The 24,504-nt window shown below is 44.8% G+C and overlaps 1 protein-coding gene across 2 annotated transcripts; it reads left to right on the top strand.

The window, feature by feature from the left end:
- Nucleotides 1-2,035: 2,035 nt before the first annotated feature.
- On the top strand, nucleotides 2,036-23,681 carry LOC6603818 (tetraspanin-9). 2 transcript variants are annotated; one of them, XM_026992982.1, is made up of 7 exons: nucleotides 2,036-2,274; nucleotides 2,566-2,649; nucleotides 18,140-18,254; nucleotides 18,769-18,867; nucleotides 20,140-20,268; nucleotides 22,311-22,670; nucleotides 22,732-23,681. In XM_026992982.1, exons 3-7 carry the CDS (start codon nucleotides 18,189-18,191, stop codon nucleotides 22,879-22,881), a joined length of 804 nt encoding a protein of 267 aa, XP_026848783.1. In that variant the 5' UTR covers nucleotides 2,036-2,274; nucleotides 2,566-2,649; nucleotides 18,140-18,188; the 3' UTR covers nucleotides 22,882-23,681. The 2 variants fall into 2 exon arrangements, with proteins under 2 accessions (XP_026848783.1, XP_026848782.1); XM_026992981.1 differs by having other exon boundaries at nucleotides 2,036-2,341.
- Nucleotides 23,682-24,504: the final 823 nt, after the last annotated feature.

The following is a 24,504-nucleotide window of genomic DNA, read 5'->3' as shown; positions in this document are numbered from 1 at the left end:
TTGTTTCAACTGAATTCCAATTCAATTTTAAATTCAAATGCAAACTTCACCTTTTTCCACCAGTCCGGCATCACTATGAGGGAAGCTTACCATTGAGCTTTCACCAAGCTGACTTGCCACTAACAGTGCTGCCAGAATTTCATAGTCATTACAAGCTAGATTAAAAAAATATGCTACAAATGACTACAACCGAATATCAGCTAAAAAAAAATAGACTAAGACTAGATAAAAGACAAAAATAAAAAAAATGTTGTGGCTTAGATGTTTTTTAGGTTTGTGTTGTATTTTTGAATTAATTTACTATATGTGAAGCTATTCCACTTTAAAAGTGATAAATCTAGCCTGAAATAAGCTAATGTTGCAGCACTGGTTACTATAACTAGTGAGGGTGGTTTCGCTCAAAAGCTCGAACCTCTCTGAAAAAAAAGAGTGTGATTTCTTCCATACCGAATCACACTCAAAAACCAATTCCGGCCGTCAAGCAGAGCTGCTGCTTGGAGCGTTGCACAGTGGCTCGGTTTCTGAAAACACGTTGCAAAAATCATTTCTTTCGAACTGGGCTAGGTATCAGTCTAAAATGTAATGTATATTCTCAGTACTTAAGGGAAATTTTCGGAAGACAAATGGGTGCTAAATGGGCGTAATTAACCGTAATTAACTCAAATATTCTTTACTTTACCCTAAAGACCATAGTCAAAATAATATAAGTACAATATAATATTAGTTTAAAGCTATTAGATCAATTCCTAATTGAAGTGTAATCTGAAATCTGATTTTTGCCACGAGTCTTTGGCAATCGAGCCACTGTGCGCGCGAGCATCGACAAAGCGAGAGAGAGAGAGCCGCTTCGGCTGACTTCGACGAAAGCTTCGGTTTCGGTTCCAGCCAGTGCTGCCAGATTTTGAGCGTCAAAATAAGCTAGATTTCACAAAAACACAAGTTAAAACAAGCTAAAAATTGTAAAAAAACAGGCCAAAAAATAGGCTAAAAATAAAAAAAACACATAGCTAATTGTGTTATAATTTTATCCAACTCGCTATTACTCGAATCGGTATATTTATCGCTGGAACGTATTAAATTTAAATATTTCTCCGGTAATTGGTAGTTGTGGCAACATATGCCATGACGGCGCAATCCATATCTGTAAAATTCAAAAGAATTATAGTCGTATTCATCAGACAATTAAATATTACTTAAACAAACCTTTTATTTAATATTGAGTTTAAGGATTTAACGATATTTATTTGACTGATTACACGTTCAATGGCAGCATATGACCACGGTAGTCTTAAAATTTCAATGACAAATAAAGCAATTTCTTCAAGAGGTTTGTTTTTGCTAGCATCTTTATAAGTCAGTACTTCTGACCAAAGCTTTATAGTGTCATCTGTACTTTGCCAAGGGACTAAGTGAATTTTGCCATATTGGTCAAGAATGACAATATGGAAATGAGATCATTAGGATTTCTATTATGTTCGAGTACATTTTCTGCTGCAAAAACTTGCAGTTTTTCCAATGTCTCAAAATTATCTGGAAGTCTGAAATTAAACAGCAGATTATTATTTATTTTTAATATCAAATCCTATTGATGCTTACCTTTCTCTGTGTTGGATAATAAGCTCCTTTATAAAATCCTTGCACCTCAATTTTACACAATTACACATTTCACACGATCGCCAAGTTTCTGTGTAGTAGTGACCGAAACTTTTCAACGAAAATATACCAATATACCAAATGAATTCTAAAATACCATGATAATGTACAACAAATATACTTTTTGTTCGATTTGCCTAAAAATATATGTAGGATATAAAAAGGAAAACATAAACAGAGTGAAATTAAAAAAGGCTAGATTTAAGGCTATAAGCATTTTCATAATTTTTCAAGCTTTTCCGTTTTCAAATAAGCTAGATCTAGCCTTAAATAGGCTAAAATGGCAACACTGGCTCCAGCATCAAACGTTCCGTTGCTCAGAATCACCTTTTCAAAACATTTTCTCCCCTCTCCATTGACCGACGACGTCAAGCATCGTACGTAAACGAGCGGTCGCTTTCGTTTCTGGCGCTCGCTCCCAAGCTCCAACTTTGTGGTGTCCGTCAGTGTTTAAGCACGCCTCCAACCCGAAAGTCGCAAGCCGCAGTTACTGTACGTTGAGTTCAATAGAGTCAAGTCGGAGTTTTGGATAAACCATAAGCTGGAGGAGCGTCGTCGCAGTTTGCAGTTCTCGTGCCTGGAATTGTTGGAGCCCCAACACACACAAACGAACGCCCTACGGTACGGCTCTTCTCAGCGCGCGTCTCCTCTCGCCGCGCCCAAGTTTAAGCCCAGGTCCAGGCCATCGGTGCGTCTCTATCTCGTCTCTGTGTGACTCTGTGTGTTTTTTTTTTGCTCTCTGTGTGTGTATAATTTTTTTGCGCGCGCTCAATCAAAACAGTGGAGCTGCGGTACATTGCCACCCATTTTATGAAATGCAAAAAAATTAATTGTGAACACCAGTAGGCCCTAAAGCATTAAAAAAGCGATACCAAAGTAAAATATCTCTAAAATATTCCGAAATCGTTGCAGCTTCATACATCGCCATCGCCTTTTTCGGTGCCCTATACATTATTAAACAGCTCGCTCCACAAAGCGTGCCAATAAATTTTACAGGTAAGTTTTGGCTCCTCTTTTATGAGTGCGCATTTGTCAAAAAACAAAAAAAAAAAGGGAACGAGGACTGGGACTGGGCGATTGCTACTGTTCGCACCCACCAACCCCCCACACAGCACCCATGCCACCCACGCCCTTAGGCCAGGTCCAGGCCCGGGCCCAGCCTCAGCCTCAACCCCCGTTCGTTCTCTTTTGTTGATACGCACACGCTTTTTGCGTCGTTTGGCTTCTGTTGCTCCACCTCCTATACTTTCTGATTGCTGATGCTGCTGCTGGCCCACCCCCCACCCCAACTCCGTTCCTGTCATGTACTGTTCTGCTCTGCTCTGCTCTGCTACGTTCCCTTTTCTCACTCGCTCTCCTTCGGCACCTTCTCCTTTTTTGGTTACCGTTGGTTCTTTGAGGCTGCTCTGGCATCTGTGCCACTTTTCAATTGCGCGGCGCGGCACTTCTTCTTCATGTTTATCGCTCCCCATGCCCTCGCCTTTCTCACCCTCCACCCCCCCGCCCGTAACCAAACTCTCTTCTGCAGTGAAAGGTTCGACTCATGCTTTGCAATTCTCTCCTGCTGCCTCTCCCACAGCCGCTACTTACATGAGTACCTCTCCAGCGTTCTTTCTCTTTCTTGTTTTCTTTTTTTCCTGTACATTTTTGTGCAATTTCTTTACTTCCATTCGCTTTTTGATCTTGAAAACATGCTGTCCTCCTCTCTCTGCACTCCCCTCTCTCCGGCGCAGTTCTGTGAGAGCTTTGGACAGGTTGTCCGTTCTGTGGAGAGCAGAGCGCCGAACAAGTTTATCAGGAAAACCAATAAAGCAGGCAGAATTGTTTATTGAAAAGAAGAGAGGGAGAGAGCGAGAGAGCGAGAGAGTGAGAGAGCGAGAACCCCGCAAATCTTGTAATTGATATCGCTCTTAATGGGGGAATGGGGGAATGAGGGTACGGAGCCCGACTTCTAGCCAGAGATCTGCAGACTCACTTTTATTCGGTGCCGTGTTCTTCCATCCGAAATCTGCAATCTGAAATCTGAAAATGTATAATTATTTATGTCTGAAATCTGTTATGGTAGAGTGGATAAATTATAAAAACATTACGTGACTGCAAATATCTGATTATCTTTTGATTAGACTTGCAAAATACTCGCATAATCTGTTTAAATAATGCTTAAACTGGTCAAAAAGGCAATTTAAAGCTGCCAATATTTGAGCAGAAAACAAACAAAAGTTTGTACTAGAAAACCTGTTATGGTATTTGGCAGTAAACAATACATTGTATACTTATAAAATTCCCTCAAATAGATACACTTTCAGTACCAGCAGAACCCCACATGCGGTTCATATTTAGGAACGGAATGTCTCAAACAATGACTTCTGGCTTTCAATTACTTCCGATTAAAAGATTCATTTAGAAATAAACAAAGAACTTAAGATGTGGCTGCATGAAGTGGCTTTCTTTTTGTTGTCGGGTAGGTAATGAAATGAAACCTTCGTCAAAGCCCATAGATGTAGTTTGGAATGCATATGTACGAGAGAGTACCTTTGTACTTGTAATGGCTTCCTGATTGCCACCCGTTCCAGCTTTGTTTCTGCAAATTGTATTTTGTAAAGTTTTGTTGAACGGTTACCCGATTCCTGGTTAAGGTTCCCCCCACACACACACACAGGGGCCCTCCGTTGGGCCCCTTGTGGGAGGTGATGCATAATCTGGCAATGGGCGATTGAGTAATTGGCTTATACGTATCACAGGCTCCATCAGAAGCGGCTGCGAGGCAGCGATTCGCAGGCATAAAAGCAGTCGGAGAAGGAATTACAAGGCACTCAAGGGGCCATAAGTAATGCAAAACAGACCAGAGCCAGACCCAGAGCCAGAGCCAGAGCCAGGCCCAGGCCCAGAAGCAGAGCAAAAAGTTGTGAACGATGTACATTTCTGTCTTTTACAGGTGCAGAACTTTGGCCAAACTTCGCTTTGAACCCACTTTCGGCGCATATCGAAAACGTGACAAAGCGATTCGAGCCAGACCAAAATCAGTTAACCAACCAACCAACCCGTTCGGCCGTTTGGCCGCGTACAGAACTTGGTCGAAACTTGAAAGAGTTTGCCCAACTTTCCATTGGGAAACGGCAGGTAGTGGCGGATTGGCGCACAGGCAGCGCCAAATCAAAAGCTTAATGCAAAACCAAAGCCAAATCCAAATCCAAAACGGCAATAACTCAATTGGCAAATATCCGACTCTTGCACAGAACCACCGCTAGCACTCGTAAAAGCAACCTCATCAAGCATGAAGCCTATTCTGCTGCCAAATGTGCAACATAATTCAATTAGTGGCCTGAAAAGGCCGCTCGCACAAACAGAAGTTTTGTCGAAACATCCGCCTGGAGGGCATCCATAGACGTACCGTACAGGGTATATAGTGCATACAGTGCGAGGTGACGCTTCAGCAAGCGTGAAATTCGTTCAAAGGCCACTCAATGTTGTGTTTATTCAGATATACTCAGACACATAGTGCCACCGAAACGGGCCCTATATAGAGGAGTTATAGATGATGGATTCCTTTGTCACTGCAACTCGTGTGTGCCCCGAAATCGGCGAGCGGCTAAACGGCTAAACGGCTTTTTCAACAGCCGCCCTCCAAGGTGAACGGGTAACCCTGCGGACAGGGCCAAGCACTGGACTCTGTATCGCCCTGCTGTATCTGTATCTGAATCTGAATCTGACTATCCATCCATTCGCTCGGGTTACGTGTTGCGCATGCGTTGTCTCTGCATATTTTATGGTAATTCGAACTTGATCCACTCTTGGACTCCGCCTTGGACTTTCACACACAATCACACGGACTCACGGACTCACGGACTCACGGACATTACCACCCTCAAGTGGAGGATTCTTCGGCTTCGATGGCAGAGTGGCCTCTGGAATTTCTCACAGCAATCTTGGATTACATTGGCTTTCTGTTTGCGGCTCAAATTACGGCCGGGGCAGGTTCACTGCTTCGGTCGGTCAGTAGTTGGCCGTAATTAAAATCGAGCCAGCAATTTTTCTGCTGCGGCTGCTGCTGCGGCTGCTGCGGCTGCTGCTGGTATTAGATCTCTTTGGATGGACCCCGCCCTCTTCTTGGCCACTCTCTCGATTGCCCCGCTGGAAAGCTTTCCAGCGGAAATCGAGTGCAAACAAATACCTCGAATGTCGGACTGTGATTTGCTGCAATTGTCCAAGCAGCTGTCCATCCGCCCTGGGCGCTTGGACGGGGAATAGACACTTAATAGCCACGGCCCGGACGACGTCTGAGGTATCTTTGCGGCTTTCGCTCTGCCTCTGCCTCTGCCCCTGACTCTGTCTCTGCCTTTGCCTCTGTCATTGTCTGCCCCAATGGTCAGTCGCAGTCCCCAGTCCCAGTCCCCATTGCAGTCCCTACCTCCGGCCATTTCGCAAACGTTTCTCTGTTTCTCTGGCCAATGTAAGCTGTCATTGATTTAAGTTAATTTAAAACTTTAAGCCAACCAACCAGTTGGGGCCCCACACAAAGAGGTGAAACGAAACGAAACAAAACACTAATCTGGGAGTAAAACCAGCAAAAGGTACAGATCTCCTTGTGTAAATGATTGAGGAAATCACTGATTGAATCCATTGAGATACATTTCAAATGGGGCCTAAGGGAGGCTGGGGAGCGAACCATCGTTCCTGGATGTTTCCTTTGCGTTGTACCACATGTGTTGGACAGGTCAAAAACAGTGTGGGTAAACGAGGCGAATGCTACAACCATGGGAAAAGCTTCTTATATCATGATTGGGTGTTTGTATTTTGTAAACCCAATTCATAATGCTCTCAGGCCTTTCGGGGATCTATCAGCTTTCTTGGGCACCCAGCAGGTGCCCCTGCACGCCACGCGATTTCCCCCCATAACTTTTCCCTATAGGCACACACATACATGAGTATCTTTGTGGTCTCTAGTCGCTGGTCTCTACTTTTCTCCACACATGATTAATGAATCAAACGACTAATAACTGCACGCATTGTTCAGGAAGCCAAAAGGCCAAAAAGAGTGGACTGGTAAAGTATTTACTTTCGCAAGCCATGAAAATCTCCAGACAGACAGACAGACGGTAACTGTAGTAACAGCAAAAAGATAGTGGATGATGATTATGCAATTGGAAATGCGTAACTCTGATTTCTGCCGTCCAACGATGGGCTTAATTGAGACAGCACCAGCACCAGCACCAGACTGAGGCGGGAGGGAAGGCGAGAGCGGGAGCGGCCACAGCAATTAACTCGAGGATTGGGATCCCCGCTTCAAGTAATCGTCGGATCGCCCACCAAAGTCGGAAGCCACCAATCAGCCCGAAACCCCAAAGCATAAACGTATTTATTTGCGTTAACTATTTGTAATTGAACGACATTTCGAAGAGGCGCTCCTCGAGCCGTGCTCGAGCTGCTCTTTAAGTTTATTTTGAAATATTTGTTACTCTTTTTCTTTTTTTCGTTTTTGGTTTTTTTTTTTTTTTGCTGAAAAAGAAAACAAAAAGTGAAAGTCCAAATATGCAAGGCAGCAACGTGCTGCTGCTGCTGCTGCTGCAACAATGCATATTAATTTTTTTTTTGTTTTTTTTTTTTGTTTTAACCTTTTTTTTTGGTTGCTTTTTGTTTTGTATTTTAGTGCCGGCGACAGGCAGACTGTGTGGCACGCCTCTGGGGTTTTTGGAATTTTCACGCAGCCTATGCAAAGTGCGGGGACATAGAGGGGGAGAGGGGAAGACAAACGCCTTACACGAAAGCCTGGCCAAGAGCTGGCCATTGGCCATCGACTATTGGCCATTGGCTGGTGTGTGCGCATGTGTGGCCCCAGACCGGGGGCTCTGACTCTTTCTTGCATACATACGAGATACGAGTATTTGCACGCTGATGCAATTCGGCGCTTACACACAGCCGGTGGACCGATGGACCGGTGGACCCGTCCCGGACAAGTTTGCAGAAACAAAGCCCAGCACAGCAGGTGGCTCTGGGCCCAGTCCGGAGTTGGATCGGAGTCGGAGAGCCTCTGAATGTGGAGCCATCGAGAGGGTCTAGTTTGCTTATTTTGGCTGGGTCCTATTTGCAATCAAACTAGGGGCAAAACTGATTGCATAACTCGCCTCGTTTCGCCCCCAAACTAAAGTTTTTCCAATGTCTTGCTAAGAATAATACAAAATGCAATTGGAACTCAAGGGAGTTTAGGGCAATGGATGGAAGTAAACCCGAATGGTTCTTCTTTTGTATCCCATTCAGATCTACAGATCTGTGCAGAATATAGCCAAAGGGGAGCACACCTTTTACTGGCCTGGCTTCTACATTATCCCTAGAGAAAGATCTGGAAATTTAGTGCCTCGCTGGCTAGCGTTCTCTGGCGTGTTCTCACATTCGGTTCTGGGGACGGGAAAGGCTTACAGGAAGTTGTACGTCTCCGTTATTAGATAAGTTGCCCTGCCAGCAGCCAGTGGGGGGAGGGGGGTGTAGGGGGTGTAGGGTGGGGTGGCTGTAATTCAAACATCATCAAAAAACTTCCCACATAAATTTAGCCCCGGCTCTGGGCCTGTCTCTGGCTCTGTCTCTGTCCCTGGGATGGCGATGTGGATGTGGATGTGCACTCGTCGCACTCTCACACCAGAGGGAACAGAGAACGCAGAGGAGATATTTCATAGTTGCAGCGGGGCACAGTGGCTGCCACTTCATTTTCTGCACATTTTTTTGTGTGCGCCTCCCCCCTCCCGGCAGTGCGTTGGGGGACTCGTGGCGTGGCATGTGTAGATACATTTTGCTGTAGATACAACAAAAAAAAAACTTGCCCCACAGCTGCTGAACGCCGAATGGGTGAGCTGCTTGCAACACATCGACTGAGGATTGCGAGTGTGCATCGATTGCGATTTTGCCTGCCAAATGCCAAAATGTGAATCGGAGTCGGAGTGCGGAGTCCCGAGTAATTGCCGAATGTGCAGCAGAGTGATTATCTTTTTGCTTTGTGGGTAAAAGAGACACCTTAAGACACCACCGCCTCCAGCGGAGGCGCCTCTGCCCCGCGGCGCGACGGAGGAAGTGCATGCCAAAGGTTGTCGAATGTGAAAGTTGAGAGATCTGCGGCACTGCGGCACTGCGGCTCTGCGGTTGCGCGAGATGTTAAGCGCATTGAACTTGGCCCCCAAGGCACCAAGGGGCACCCCAAAAGAAAGTTAGGTAATCAGTGGAGGATCGTAAAAGAAACAAGCAGCACGAATGCAGGGGGGGGCCCCTGCCACAGCACTCGCACTCGCACGAATGCGGTGGTGAGTGGCGAGTTGTGAGTGGCGAGTGGCGAGAGGTGGCTGCAACTGCCTGCCGGTGACTGTCACTGCACTGTCGACTGTAGACTGTATCTGACAGATACTTATTCCATTTAGCTGGGACTACCATTCGCACTACGTGATAAAATTAATGTGTGAACGGCATAGCTCGCCCTCTCCTCCGCCTCTGCTCCTCCGGAGGAGAAGGTACTGCCCTCATAATGCTGCAATTTTCGCCCCATGACTCCAAATGTAAATTAATCTAAACCGAGCACCTTAATGCAGGCCCAGCTCAGACGAGCCAGCCCTCTGGCACCGCCCCGGTGTCTGCCCCGTCCACACACACACTCAATCAGTTGCCACATGGCTGGATGGCTGGATGGCTGGGCTGCGCATCTGTTCGGCTTGTCGCCGTCTGCCCACGCAGGGACACGGGAACACGGGGACACGGGGACAGAGGCTGCTGTGGCAGCCACAAAACTTTAATGGAAATTTATTTGCATCTGTTATGAATTGAAGTGACAGCGGGCGTTGGTTTTTCTCTTGTGCTGTGTTGTGTTTTGTGTTTCTCTTTGTTTCTCCTCTCAAATGCAGGAAATTGTCGCTCCACCACACACACGCACACAGGCGGAGAGCACACCACATACCACACGGCGTATGCGTAATCTGTATCCAAAAAACTCACAGACAATGGTGGGGATGTGCAGAGTCTTAATTGGAAAACCAGACCCACTCGCACACGTGGGGATCGTCTGATCTGCAGATTCTCGTATGTATCGGGCAGATACCTACTAAATGTAGCGATATATACATATGGTATATATTGTATATATGCACGTCCCTTAGTAGTAGCCGATCAGGCAATCCCGCTACACTTCCACGTGAGGATTTAGTAGGTGAAAGATAAACCTTAAAGCTCTAAAGGAAATATTAAATATATCCTGGAAGGGGGAGTACTGCCTGAGGGAACCCAGTCGGGCCTAGAGGTGGCAATCTACACTTTTGGGGAATGGTAGAGCGGCGAGAAAGGTACACGATCAAAAGAACCCAGTGGAAATTCCATTTGAATGAATTTAGATTGAATAAACTCCATTCAAGGTGCGATGAATGAACCCAAAACATACTTTGATAGATATTGTATATGTATCTGGCTTCGATCGGTAACTAGTTCATCGGCTTATCAGATACATACATTCTTCCGATTACTAAGCAAATTCAATGACCATATACAATGTTTAAATATCTATATATTCAACATCGATGGAGTTGTAAAATGCACAAAAATGCATTTACATATGTGGGTCCCCAAAACAGTTTTACTTTTCTTTGAGCATTTCCCAAATGTAAATTCATCTGGTTTTCAAGAGGTTATATAACCTGATTCCCCCCCAGTCCCCCCTATGAGTATTCCAGTTCATTATGATGGCTCTATTCTCTCTATCTCTCTCTTGTCTCTGCTATTTGTTTATTTATCTGCCCCGAAATGTGCCTCATTATAATGCTGGAGATGGCCACAGTCGCAGACATAATTTTAAAGGCATTTCATTATTTGATTTTATTGATGAAAAGTGAAATAAAAAGAGAGACAGAGACAGAGACAGAGACAGGGGCAGAGGCAGAGGATGGTGTAGCTGCCTGGCGACAGACAAAAGGCAAATCATTTGCCAGTTCTCATTATGAGTGAAATAAATGCAAGTATGTCAGAGCTGTGCTGTCGCTCCAACATTATGACAGTCGTCGGACAGACACTGATACATTACTCGACTTGCAGCAGCAACAAGAGTCGCGAGTCGCGAGTAGCGGAGTCTCGAGTCTCGGACTGCGGCCACGGGCATCAAATAACTGGAGCAATGGGCAATAATAAACCAAAAAGCGAGAGACATTGAACAAATTCTGGTTCTTTGAGCGTTTCACTTTTCTACAAAAAAAAACACAAAAACAAAAAGCGAATAATTAAAAAGAAAAGAAATACTTAATGAAATGAAATTAAATGAAATACTGAAGTGGATTGTACGAGGGCGGGGTTTTATCCATCCACTCAAAGCCGAGTTTATGCAAAGTATTCCCCGCAATCCATTGTTCGCTTCGTTGATAATTGGGCAAATACTTTTCTTTCTTTCCTTCTTTTATTCGCTATTTACTTACCTCAAAAGTGGGTCATTGTCTCCGTCTCCGTCTGGCGGGGGGTTCTTCAGCGTTTCCACGTTCTTGACAAACATTTTAGAGGAATAAGCAGAAATACCGACTACTATTGTGAGTATTTTGGGGGGGTAGAATACTGAGACTTTGACTATTTTACTGTTCAGAAAGGGAAGAACATATTTCGAAGCCCTGCCGCAAGAGGCACCATCTTGAGCGTATCTTAATAGATATTTATAGACAGATTTTAATCAAATTTGTTATACTTTAAGCCATCCACCAAAGGAAGGAATGAACCGCTTGGGCCTACTTGTACTTGAGGTCTTAGAACGAAAGGCTTTCCATCAGAATGATTTCGTAGAATGCCCTAGAATATCTGTACCCCATACACCCCCAACTAGTGGCACATTTCCATGACAGCTAGAGAAGGAGACCCCATCAGAGATGTCTGCAGCCAGATTAGCCTTGGATTAACTTTTAGACGCTGGTCTCTGGTCTCTGGTCTCTGATCTCTGATTTCTGTTTGTGTGTCTGTCCTCCCATCAAAAGTTCGTCAATATTTTGACAGCATTTTTGGATAAACATCTCCTTTAACAAATTGAAGTTTTGACATTTCCACCCTAATATTCCATTAAAAGTTTGTCAAAGCCATTTGCATATCTCCTTCTACTCCCCACCCACCCCCTCCTCCTTCTCCTTCTCCTCTCTCTCTCTGGCTCCGTCTGTGGCTCCTGCTTCTCCACCTCCGGCTCTGTCGTAATCAAATCTAGAGTAAACCAATTCAAAAATACAAAAAAAAACCGTCGCAAAAATGTATCGCATAACTTCGCTAAATGGCCAGACATGTATCTGTATCTGTGACTGCGTCTGCAACTGCGTCTGCTCCTCCTACTGTTGGGGCCTGGTCTGGCCTGGCTTTGGCTAGTTTTCTGGCTGACAACTGGGGCACGGCTGTGGCTATGGTTGGGGACTGCTGCTCTCGTAACATGTGGCTGGTGGGGGCTGGGGCGTTGCTGGGGCTGCTGTCTGCGCTCGCTTTTGGCACAAGGCATGGTCCAGCGCACACATGGCCCAAACCAAGCCAAACCCGAAGCTGTCAGGTGTTAAATTGGCAAGCCATCAAATGGCTGCAAACATGGCCAGCAACAACAAACAACCGGGGCCCCAGCGACGACGACGACGACTACGACAACGACCATTGACCTAAAAAGGCAAAGGCATAGGCAAAAAAGAAGCCGACTCAGACAAAAGGTGCCTCTCCAACACCCAAAGGCACCTCTAGGGTCTTACAGTCTCCAGCTTCGACGTGGACTCGTGCCGTCTTAGTGCCCACTAATTATGTCAAATTAACGCACTTGTGGATGGTGGATTGTGGATTATATAAGCAAACAAAACTATAGCATCTTCCGGGCAGCCATTCAGCAAAAGGTAGCCAAAAGTTGAATGACATTGCGGCAGTTGGCGGCACAGACAGGAGTCACAGACACTCGACACTGCTTTGACACTCAATTAGCTTTTGCGTCAGCGTCTGATCATAAGTTTCTCATTTAATTAGACCCCACCACAGCCCACAGTCCCCACAGGTCCCACAATCCCCACAGGCCCCACCCAAGGCTCCTCTGGCATTGTCCTGGAGCTGGTCCTGGGACCTTTTTCGCGGTATCTTTGCTCTGTTTTTGGCTGGCTTTATGTAAATTCTCAAATATTTTTGCCTCTCCAAAAGTTAACAAACTTTTATTTTGGGTTTGGGCTGGGGTTTGCGGCTTTTTTTTTGGCTTTATTCGCTTTGTATTTGCATTAATTAAGCAAAATTTATAAATAAATTGATTGTGTGGCTCGTGCTACGGCAGACAGCCACCGACAACAGCAACAACGGCCGCAAATGTTGCGCTATATTTTGTTCAATTAATGGAATTTAATTCCAGTCGGGGCTCGGATCAATTCAGGCTTAAAGCAGTTTTAATTTGGCAACCGAAAAGGCAAGACACAGAGATGGAGACAACTTTTTGGCATTGCACGGAAGGGTTTCCAGCCGAGTGGAGGAGTATCTGAGCATCTGAGGAGTATCTGTTGCCGGGCTTATCCCTGGCCAAAAGTTTGTATCTTTTGGGATAATTAAATTGAAATTTAAATCGATTGAAAAAATGACGAGAAACGAAACGGATAAGCGGGCATTCCATTTATGGACATAAAAGAAATATTAATTAATTTATGTCTAAAAGGGGCTGAGCCTTTATGTGGGGCCAAAGGTCGGGGATGCATTAAATTACAGAGGGGTATATATAGAAGCTCTACTGTGTCTGTATCTGTATCTTTAGTTAAATGCCATTTCAACTCGTTTCGGTTAGCTTTTGGAACACGAAATTGCCGAATAAATACCAGATTCCAGTTGAATATTGGAATAATGCATAAGCCATAAGCCCGAACAATGATTCTCGTTGGCTTTGAGCACATTCCAAGCACATCTCCAGCCACAAATTGCAATCCTCCAATCTGATGGAGGCATTAACATTCCATTTAGTATTCCCATTCAAATGTACTCGTACTATAATACGGCTATAAGCAGTTCCCACCGACACCGCCACAAACCCCGTCCGCAGCGGTAATCCCCGTCGTAAAACCATTCCAAAAATGCTCTCATATGCATGCCACAATCTGTGGAGGGCTTTGGGGCTGGGGGGACCACCCACCTGCATTTAAGTACTCCACGGAGAGGGAGATGGAGCTGAGAGCAGGGAGAGAGCGAGAGGAGTGACCCAGTTGAGAGGCTTATTACTCCGTAATTTAATTACTTGAAAGATGGGAGGTTAGAAATAGAGGAAGCTGCAGATAAAGATACGAATACGAAAGCGAGAGATGAAGATGCAGAACGGTGGATGGAGAATTTCTCACGCTTTGACAGATTGAAATGTGTGGCCGGCTCTGTGCTCTGTGCTTTGCGATTCTGCGGTTCTGTGGTTGGTTCTATGGCACTTTTGGTTTCGAGCGTGATGATTGCTTTTAGCCATGATTGTTGTTCTCTTGCTATTACCATTTTCCAACGTCCACGTCTCACAAATCAAACTGGAGTGCACGAGAGCCGGAGGAGGCGCCAGAGAGGGGCGTGGGGGAGAAAGAGTAGAAAGCATTGACTGGCCATAAATAAAATTTCTAAAATTCTTGGCAACGAAACGTGACAACTGGGGAATGGAAACCGAATACCCACATATGTACATATGTATGTGTGAGCGAGAGTTGGGCTGAATTGGAGGGAAAATCGAAAACGGAAAACCGAACACCTTTTCCCTCGATCAAGCTCCATGAAGCTCGCTCTCTTCTTGAACTGCTCTCAGCCCTTTTCCTCCATAATTAATACCGTGCTACGGGGTTTTCTTTAGCCCATTTCTGGATGCTGGTGGTAGTACTCGTAGTACCCACAATTGACAGCCCCGCCAGTGGGGAAAACTCTCTCGAAACAAAAAACAAAACCAAACAAAACAAAAATCTGCATTGTCTGCAGGTCTGCAGGTCTCAGATCTGAGAGCAGTACGAACTTTCTATTGTTCGCAGAAATTAATGTACGAGTATGTTCAGGCATTTAATTACGCAAATAATAAACAAAAGCGAAAACCAAATGGGAGCCAGCCTCCGCTTTTGTGATGCCCATAAATTTGTAATTTATTATGCGGTTTGATTGTTGCACTTTTCTGTTGTTGTTGTTGTTGTTGTTGCTGTTGTTGTTTTCTGGTCTCTGAGAAGGGGATTTAATTACACGTGAAATAAGCCTCAATTTTAGATGAGGATCGATCTCTTGCGGTTTTTGTTAATGTTTACACCGTACTCTGTGCAGAGTGGGACCTTAGCCGGGCTTTCCTCGGCAGATTATCCACTTCTGATGTGGCCACAATCTGATGCATATTTTAGTATATTTTACCTGCATAAATTTCACATATTTTCCACTTTTTGTTTGAGTTTGAGATTGAAGATGGAAGATATGTCTGTGGGATGATGATGAGGATGACGATGATGGCTGCCTGTCGCCTCTGACATGCTGAACAGGCTGAATTTTTGCCAATATTTTCCAAGCCCACCGCCCCTCCGCCACCCGCCACCCACCACTCGAAAGTTAATTAGAAGATTTTCCACAAGGAGCTCGTAGGAGCATGTGTGTGTGTGTGTGTGTGTGTTTACTTTGTGTGTACGTGTGCTAATGGCAAGCTTTTCAATTTTATATGTGCTCCGAGGGTGGCGGATCTCTGAAGAGCTTTCCCCGCTCAACCAGAACAGAACGGTAATTAAAGCTTCGAGGCTGAGATGCTGAGATGCTGAGTTGCTGTTGCATAAGTGAATAGACTGGAGGTGAAAGTTGAATCGGTGGGTATCGGCAGGCAGCCAAAGGGCGGGGCAATCCATTAGCCGAACATTGGAGGAGGCTCGAGGTGGATAAATACTCGTGGATTTCGAAGGAAAAGAGCGAAGGCCAGGCCAGGTAAACAAACTACTCGTATTTCGAATGATAAAATAAGGCACAAATATTTGGGGTATTGATTAGGAAATTGTAGGTACAAATGGTACTTGTACTCCGACATGCACACGCGTATGAACTTTTATGAAGTTTTTGCTTTGATTGCACTTTTTAATCGACTCAACAATTTGTTTACTTATCATGTAAATTGATAGGTACCCCATATAGGCAGGTAATTCCTCAAATGTAATATTAGCAAACTATTTCTGGCTGCGATAAATACCTCTGTACATATTTACCTTATGAAATCCGATTACTGTCCCAAGGAGATCTTTCACTGGCTTAAGACCTATATAATCCTTAGTCTTTAACACATTCCTGCTTCGTTGATATGCAATGACTGCAGATGGTATCACGCCAATCCACCTTTCATTCCCCTCTCCCCCCATGTAATCCGAATCAGCCTATTGATAACTAGGAAAATCTGCCCAAATTCAGTTAATTATTCGTACACTCGTACTGTCTATAGCCGACTTATTTGAAATTCAATGTCAGAGCCATTATGCAGCGCAGCAATCAGCAGGCACATCCGTTTGGAAAACGTTTACGAGCAAAGCACTTTGGCTATCAGCGGAGGAATATTTTTCAAGTAAATTAAAGCTGGAACGCTGCGACGTTTGAATGTCTAAAACAATGGAAAAAGCAATTAAAAATTTGTTGATAAACTTTTTGTTTGGCTTGGAAAATGGAAAAGGAGTTGTGGGTGGTGCAGGGCGGAGTGGGAGTGGGAGTGCGGCGCCCGCAATGTTCTGACTTGTGTAAATCTCTTTGCATCTGTATGTACATAAATACCTTATGCACTTATGCGTGTACGTGTGCGGGTGTGTGTGTGTGCGTACACAATTACATTCGTGGAAAAAACATCATTAGTGCTTTGGTGCGGGGTAAGGATGAGAGGTAAAGAATGGCCGCTTTTAGCATGGCTTAAATGGCACGAAAGAAAGGCTGCTATCATTCGGGTACCATCCAGGTGATACCCTTGCAGATTCCTATAGGATATGTTTACATAGATGTGTATATGTATATTATATTCACCCAATTTCGATTAAATTTATCTTCATGGCTTGCTGCAGGTGCCTACTCAGAATAGTCATACCCTCTATGCAAGGGTATCACAAAAAGCAGAAAAGAATCGGCCCAAAAAGCGTTGGCAAGGAAAATGTTTGCCCGCCGCGACTTGGCAACAGCATCAAAACAGGCAGCAGCAGCAGCAGCAGAGGAGGGGCAGCAGGGGCAGAGGCAGACACGGATAGGAGGTAAAACCAGAGCAGAGGCTGGGCTGCGCAGCGCAGAGTCAGAGTCAGAGCCGCGTCAGAGGCAGAAGCAGAGCCCGGACAGAGCCCGGGCAGAGTGTTCTACTTTTCCAAACTTCAATAGCTCGTGACATTGTTTTTGTAGAGCAGATGATGTCTGCATGTATGTGTGTTTACCAAAATAACACACACGCACACACACACACAGTTAAAGCCAAGCTACCAACGGCGACAGTGGCAGCGGCAGCGGCAGCGGCACAAGCAGAAGCAGTGGCAGTGGCAGTGGACAGAGCAGAATCATCTGAAAAGAAAAGTGCTCAGAGAGAGAGAGAGAGAGCGTGAGCGGGGAGCCGATGAGAGCTGCTAATGAGAAAGTTAACTTGGAACTCGGAAAGAGCATCGGGCATCGGGTGGAGTGCTACTGGTAGTGGGTGGGGGGAGGGCGAGGGGGTATCAGAGTGAGAGCTTGAGCTTAAAATTGAGAGATTCCTCCCCCGGACTCAATGAATTAATGACCGAATGACTGACTGACTGAGTGAATGAATGAATGAATTAACGAGCCTGTAATTTTGTCGAGCAATTTTTTAACTCTTCTCTGCCCGCCTCTGCATGTCAGCCAGAAATTAAGTTATTGTATCTAGTTACATGGTTAATTATTGTGGCAGTGGCAGTGGCAGTGGCAGTGGCAGTGTGTGTACGAGTTCTTTTGGTTGATCTGATCTTAAACACGTGATCTGTGGACCATAAACCTCTGGGAAGAAGAGAATCGAGTGAAGTTTTTCCTTTTGTCATCGTCATTACAGGCATTTCCCTGCAAATTGGTAATAATAACTTTGTTTGGACTTGGTTTCCATGTTCAAGTCTGTAAAAGTGTGCTCTTAACCAGCGCGTATGCCCCTACTAGCACTGAAACTCCCGCCCCAACTCCATTTAGGGTATTCCGCAGTCGCTGGCACGCTGCCGCCTTGGCCATTTCCTGTTTTGGAGTCATTCACTAATTTTCAACGGCCGTTTCACATGTTAATTTGTTAGGCACGGGGCACGTACACTTGTACACACTCGCTCTTCATACATGGCCGATAACGAATGCAACATGCCGTGAGGAAATTTTCCTGTGTATTTACTTACATTTCTGAGTATTCTTTTGGGTTTTGGTTTTGGTTTTGGTTTTGGTGTGTGTTTCTTCTGACACTTTCTCCGTGTCACACTTGAAACTTAATTAACTAAAATTGCCTTTAATTCAATTAGAAACTATGTACATTCGCATTTGCCTTTAACTAATGGAATCTCTCTTGTTGTCATTGCAGTCGAGTGCTCGAGTGAGGAAACAGCCGCAAGATTTCGAAAACAACGAAAATGGTCTTTGACTGCGTGGTCTGGTGTGCAAAGTATTTGCTTTGCATATTCAATTTCATATTTTTCGTAAGTATTGCCAATTGAGATTAACCGATTTCTCACAGGTTAAATTGTAATTTGAATGGCAAATGCAATTTATACGCCTCGTAGAGCCCCATACCACATACCCCATACCCATAGCATAGCATAGCATAGCATACCATACCATCCTATCCCATACCATCCCAGAGCCAATGCCAATGGTTGGAGCAACTCAATCAAGCAAATCTCTGGTGCGCGCATGCGCATTCGCTGCGGCTTTTTCCAGCGGTTCATTGACTCTCTGACATCGTCATCATCGCCATCATCAACATCATCATCATCATCATCATCATCATCATCATCGTTGTCAGCGTCAGCGCGTCAGCATTTTCAAATGCAATCAACATCATAATAATCATAATCATTCACCACTGAGTTTGCATGTTTCCTTCGCTATATGTATGTTTTATGTTTTCCACACACAGACACACACACTTTTATCTTGTATCTTATATCTACATATCTGTGTATGTACATTCCCGATGTTTTTTGTTTGCAGGTGCTAGGCACAATTATATTCGGAGTCGGACTATGGCTGGCCGTGGACAAGCACTCGCTGATTGCTCTCCTCAAGCTGGTCGAGAGCGAGCGCATCGAGGTAAGACCCCGTTCCCGTCCCCGTCCCCTTCTGTATGCTCCTTCAAGATTCCAAGTGAAAGTGTTGCCCCCCCCCCCCCGCACACCCTGTCCATCAAATTATAACGCCATTTATACCCGAATGTAACCACCCATCGATACATGTTACTCGAATGTCAAGAGCAGGAAACTCCAGGCAGGAAAATTCCACCCCAAATACATGTACATCCGTACATATGGACACATGCACACAGATCCAGCTCACGTGCAGGACTGACCACAAAAAACGAACGTTCGTTGATTATTAAAAAGCATTATAATTATAGAGTACACTGGGCAGGGGGCTGCCAGAGTAAATAAGGACAACAACCACTAATCAAAGTGCACGATGCACTGCGCGGCGATGACAAACCACCAAAGGGGGTGGTTTTTCCCGTACCGCCTGTAATTGGAGCGATAACCGATTTGTTGGGGGGACTTGCCCCCGAAATAAAAGTGGGTGAAAACTGAGAAATATTCCAGATACAAATGGTTCCAAAAAAAAAGCAGTAACAAATAGAATAGAATGCATTACACAGTTTGTTCTTTTAATTCGTGGAGATTCCGAAATGAATGTGTATTAGCTATATAATATATTTAAACAGCCCCATGCCGACCCCACAATATAAAAAAACTCCTCCTCTGTTGTATTACTAGTTCAGTGGAGCTCTGAAAATTGGCTCTACCTGAAAAAACTCCGCCCTCGGCTCTGGCTGGTGCGAGTATGACAAATTCTATGCACAATAAAACTTGCATGTTCAGAGCTAACTAAAAATTAGCCCTATCTGACTCGGAAACACAAAGGGCTCTGCGCTTTGACACAAAACACAAAACACAAAAAAACAAAGAAAGAAAGAGCAAATCAAACGAAAATTGCATGTCCCTCCACACGGGGACTAATTGCGGGGTCATCTAGGATAAAACATGGAGCAAAACAAGTGGTCAAACTTTAGCAGGAAATATATCTCTTTCGCTTTTCCATGTGCCGGCGGTAAGTTGGTCAATGAACCTTCCCTTAGAGAAGGTGGTTCTGTCCCAGTCCCCGTCCGAGCATTCTTCGGTGGGGGGAGGGCGGAGGCCTACAAGACAATTGGCGGAAATGTTCTTATAATTCAATTATGCGAATGGAATGGGCAAAAAGACAACACTTTTTGGAAAGTTCAAAGGCTAATTACGTATACGCAGTGTGGAGAGCATCTGCAATTATTTCCCCATCTATTTATGGCTGTTTTCTCGTTTCGTATATCTTTTGTAGCAATTTACACAGACGCAGGTCATAGAGCAGCTGGCCTACGTTCTGATCGTCATCGGAGCCGTCATGTTCTTCATGAGCTTCTTGGGCTATCTGGGGGCCATGCGCGAGTCCCGCTGTCTGCTGTCAACGGTAAGTGATCGAATAATGGTTATTGAATATTTCAACATCCAAACATGCAGTGCGATTCATAAAGGCTTTGAGATAATGAGTAATAGTAGGGGTTCTACATATTTGGTAAGTAATATTTTACAAACGAATGGCCCTCAATCAATGGCTGAATCAACCCGAAAGATGTAGAACTGTTCTATGTATCTTCAGTTTGTCGAATGCTCAGCCAATGCTTATGGCACGCACTGTACATCTGTGTACACTTAATGTATGCATTTTTTCCCCCTTCCAATCAATGAGTCCAATCAGAGTTTTACGGGCTTGCATCATCGACTGACTCTACGGAATACATGGCACATTGTACATTGAGTGAAGCAACGACTACAACGGCTACTGCCAGAGGAATACTCGTACTCGTATTCGTACAGATATAATGAGACGGACGCCAACAGATGCCACAGCTCCCAGAGAGAGATTCAAGATTGTTTGCATATTTCACAGATATTTTTCATATCTTGTGCAGTGGGGGGATTTTCATGGAAAACCATGAGGTCTGTCGAGAGAAAGTTGCACATACAATAGCTGGACATTTCTACAATATCTGTCTGTATGTATATACATTTTATTTATTACCTGATGGGCATGCACACACATACATATATACCGTATATACCCATATATACCCGTATATACAGATATTTGTATATCGTGAGGCTAAACATGTTTGGGCGATTGGTTAAGTATCGTGAGGGGCGACCCTCGGGTACAGCTGTGTGCGAGCATTGACAAGCCCTTCACTTGGCCCCGTCTGCCGATGGAATTGGTAATTTCTCTGTGGCTTAGAAGATAATTTACATTTTTCCGCGGACTGAGGGCCAGCCCAGCCACTTTCTATGGCCGAGAGTACTCCACTCGATTGCCGTCATTAATAAACTGTTTTATCACATTCAGCTGCATTATTTACACTCCCCACCACATCACATCGCATCGCATCGCAGAGCCGGGCCCACATTGCGGGGCTTGGCCAGCGCTTAATTGCAGCGACAGACAGACAGACAGGTGAATCCAATTTACCATTGAGAGGGGGCTAGGGTGGGGCGGGAGGGGGAGAGATGAGAGAGGTTAAGAGCCATGCGATTTGCGCATGCGCGCACCGATGCCGAACACGCGACCTGCATGCGACCCCCTCTTGGACTCTTGGTCTGTTGGGCTGTTGGGCTCTGAGCACTATTTTGCAGTCAATTTAAAGACAAGGCCACTCGCACAACGCATCCCAAGGCCGGGGCCCCAGCCAGCTCTTGGCATGGCTAACATGTCTTAGCATTGACTTTTCTGTTGTACCTAAAAGGTTGCAAATAGTTTAGATACAGATACTCATGCTTTCGAATTGGCAGGCAAAGCAAAGCAAAGCAAAGCGTGTAAATTAGCCCTCTCTGTAGGCCATAATTCATTCAGCAGCGGCTTGCATGTGTGTCTGTATCTGTTTCTGCATCTGACAGATACATTTGCTACCAGCTAGGCAGCCGGCAGCAGCTGCCATTTGGTTGGACGCCCAACGCCCACGCTGCGCTCTCAGCTCAACTGAAATGAAAATGAAATGCTGCGAGGCGTAGCAGCCGCAACAACTAAAACAGCTAAAACCATATCAGGCCAACGCATCAGGCTCACTCACGACCACAGCCACAGACACAGCCACAGAAAAAGAACCAGCGACAATAACAACGACAGCGGCAGCGACTACATTAGCCAAGAGCCTGGGCAGAAGAGATGGAGGAACGGCAAGCCGCAAAAGCTTTTCAAAACATGCAACAAAGCATTAGAGTGGGAGGGGGGAGTGAGTGACCTTCAGCATTTCAGCATTTCAACATTTCAGCTGGATGCTGGATGGGGGGCCCTCGTAGGCCGTGCATAGCATCCGTGCTGCTGCACAACATTAAGCTCAGGGTCAAATGCCTAGATTTTTGCTGCAGCCTAGAGCCCACGAAATTGGGTCAACCGAGGCATGCGAGTACATTGTACATGAATAAAGCATTCCATGTTTACCATTCCATTCCCTCTTTCAGTATGCAACCTTTTTGATTCTCCTGCTGGTGGCTGGAATCGTGGCCGGAGGTCTGGCCGCCTTCTACAAGGAAAAAGTGAGGGCCGAGAGCAAAAACTTCTTGCAGACGACCATCACCAGCTACTCGCTGGGCGAGAATGTGGACGCCAGTACTCTGATGTGGAACCAGCTGATGGGCAACTTTGGCTGCTGCGGCATCACCGACTACCACGACTTTGATGCCTCGCCGGCGTGGAAAGAAAACAAGGGCAATCGCACCATACCGGAGGCCTGCTGCGTCCTGAAGGATGTGGCAGCACTGGTGCCGCGCGACGAAGACTGTGTGACCAATCCCAGCGACAGCAACAGTTTCTACAAAAAGGTAAGGACTCCATCAAGAGATAATATTGCATAGGTCTCATTCGTATTTCTCTCCCCTTCAGGGCTGCTATGAGGTGTTCACCGAGTGGTTGATTGGACAGCGTGAGCTGATCATCATCGTGATTGGTGTGGGCATTGTGCATCTGATCCTGATCATCCTGGCCTTCTCCCTCTGCAAGGCCTTCGCCAAGTACAACGACATGCGTCTGTAAGTCGGACATCGTGGGCGGATGATGGACGAGTTTTCAGTAGCCAAGTAGCCAAGTAGCTAACCCAGGCAAGCTAAATAACCATAGGAACCAGAGAAAAAAGAGCCAAAACAACAGCCAGACAATGAAGAGCGATCCCTAAGAACACCAACCAACCAACCAAAACCCTACCGAACTCCGAACTCCGAACAGCGAACACCGAACACCACGACGTGCTCAAGGGGAAAACACAAACCACAAAAGATTCTGCATTTGCCGCATATGGTACGGGACAACACACAGGAAGACAGACGACACAGATTATTCCAGCTCTACTCTAACGTTAGGCTAAGATCGTAACCAGCATAATCCATTTACAGATACTATTCAAGAATATCTTAGAGAAATGTTGCTCAAAATTTGGCCACCCGACAGCCACAGACAGCGTGCCGGGGGGACAGCAGGAGGAGAGCCGCAGCGCAGGTTTTACAATACGCAAGACACTTACATGGAATATTTATTTGTAAATCTGTTTTGATAGCAGCCTTAGTTCTTAAGTAGTTGTCTACAATATACAATATACGTATACATATATTGTAACTGATTTGTCGTACGTAGTCTTTTAACATTTTTTTATGTTATCGAAAAGAAAAACCACTCAAAAACATCACAGGTTCGTACCGTACCACACACAAATTTTTTGAGATCGAACGATGTACGATAAGGAATCAATTTTGAAATGTAATTTTTAACGGGGCGAGCAGAATAGCCACCCGCGAGAATCATTAAATACTTGCACATAATAAATATTGATTGACATTGTACTAGTATGTGTATTAGTTGGTAAGTCTCTAACGTTAAGTTGTAATTTTAGTTTTTTTTTTGCTATGGCTATCTTCAAGTTTTTAACTACATCTGCGGGAACACGGCGACGTCGTGTTCCTTCCGGGCCCCTTTTGTTAAAAATGAATGTTGTACATTTCTGAATTCTATATATACATACATACATATACTACACATATACTATATATATTATTAATGCATATTATAAACACGTATGTCTGTAGTTTACTTAACGTACTTTTTGGAAACCAGCGCAATGAAAACCAGAAAAACGAAAACGTAACAAAAACCAATGATAAATCCCCCATAAAACACAAGACAAAACACCCAATAAAAAAAAAAACAATTTAAAAGTGTACATTTCTGAACGTGAAGTAATTCAAAATAAATAAAGAAATTTAAAACCACATTAAGCTAGAATCATTTGAATTACATGAAACGGCTGTCTTTAAAGGAATGTCCTTCTTTCTGATGACAATTTATTTAGCTGAGATATAGCCTTCGGACGATTTGGATTTGCACATCATGCAAATACTGGTTTTTTCTGCAAGCTATATCTCTGCAATACGGCAGCCGATCGGGGCGTGGCATGTCATTTCGTGACCGGGAGAGTCCTGCCAACCGATTGGCACCAGAGAAAAGGACATCCATTCCATTACGATTTTCGCAAAATATCATGATGGTTACATCATTAAATTTGCCAAAAATCGGCATCATTTTCGTACTCGAGATTTTGATGCCGATCGACGGTCTGGATCCCCACGGTCCTTGTAAGGTAGGTCCTTCGCCGATCTGGCAGTATTT

Source organism: Drosophila persimilis, unplaced genomic scaffold (assembly GCF_003286085.1).
Source record: "Drosophila persimilis strain 14011-0111.01,24,50 unplaced genomic scaffold, DperRS2 tig00000798-arrow-arrow-pilon, whole genome shotgun sequence".
NCBI lineage: Eukaryota > Metazoa > Arthropoda > Insecta > Diptera > Drosophilidae > Drosophila > Drosophila persimilis.
Note: the sequence above shows the minus strand (reverse complement) of the source record. Positions and strands in the feature narration are given on the sequence as shown.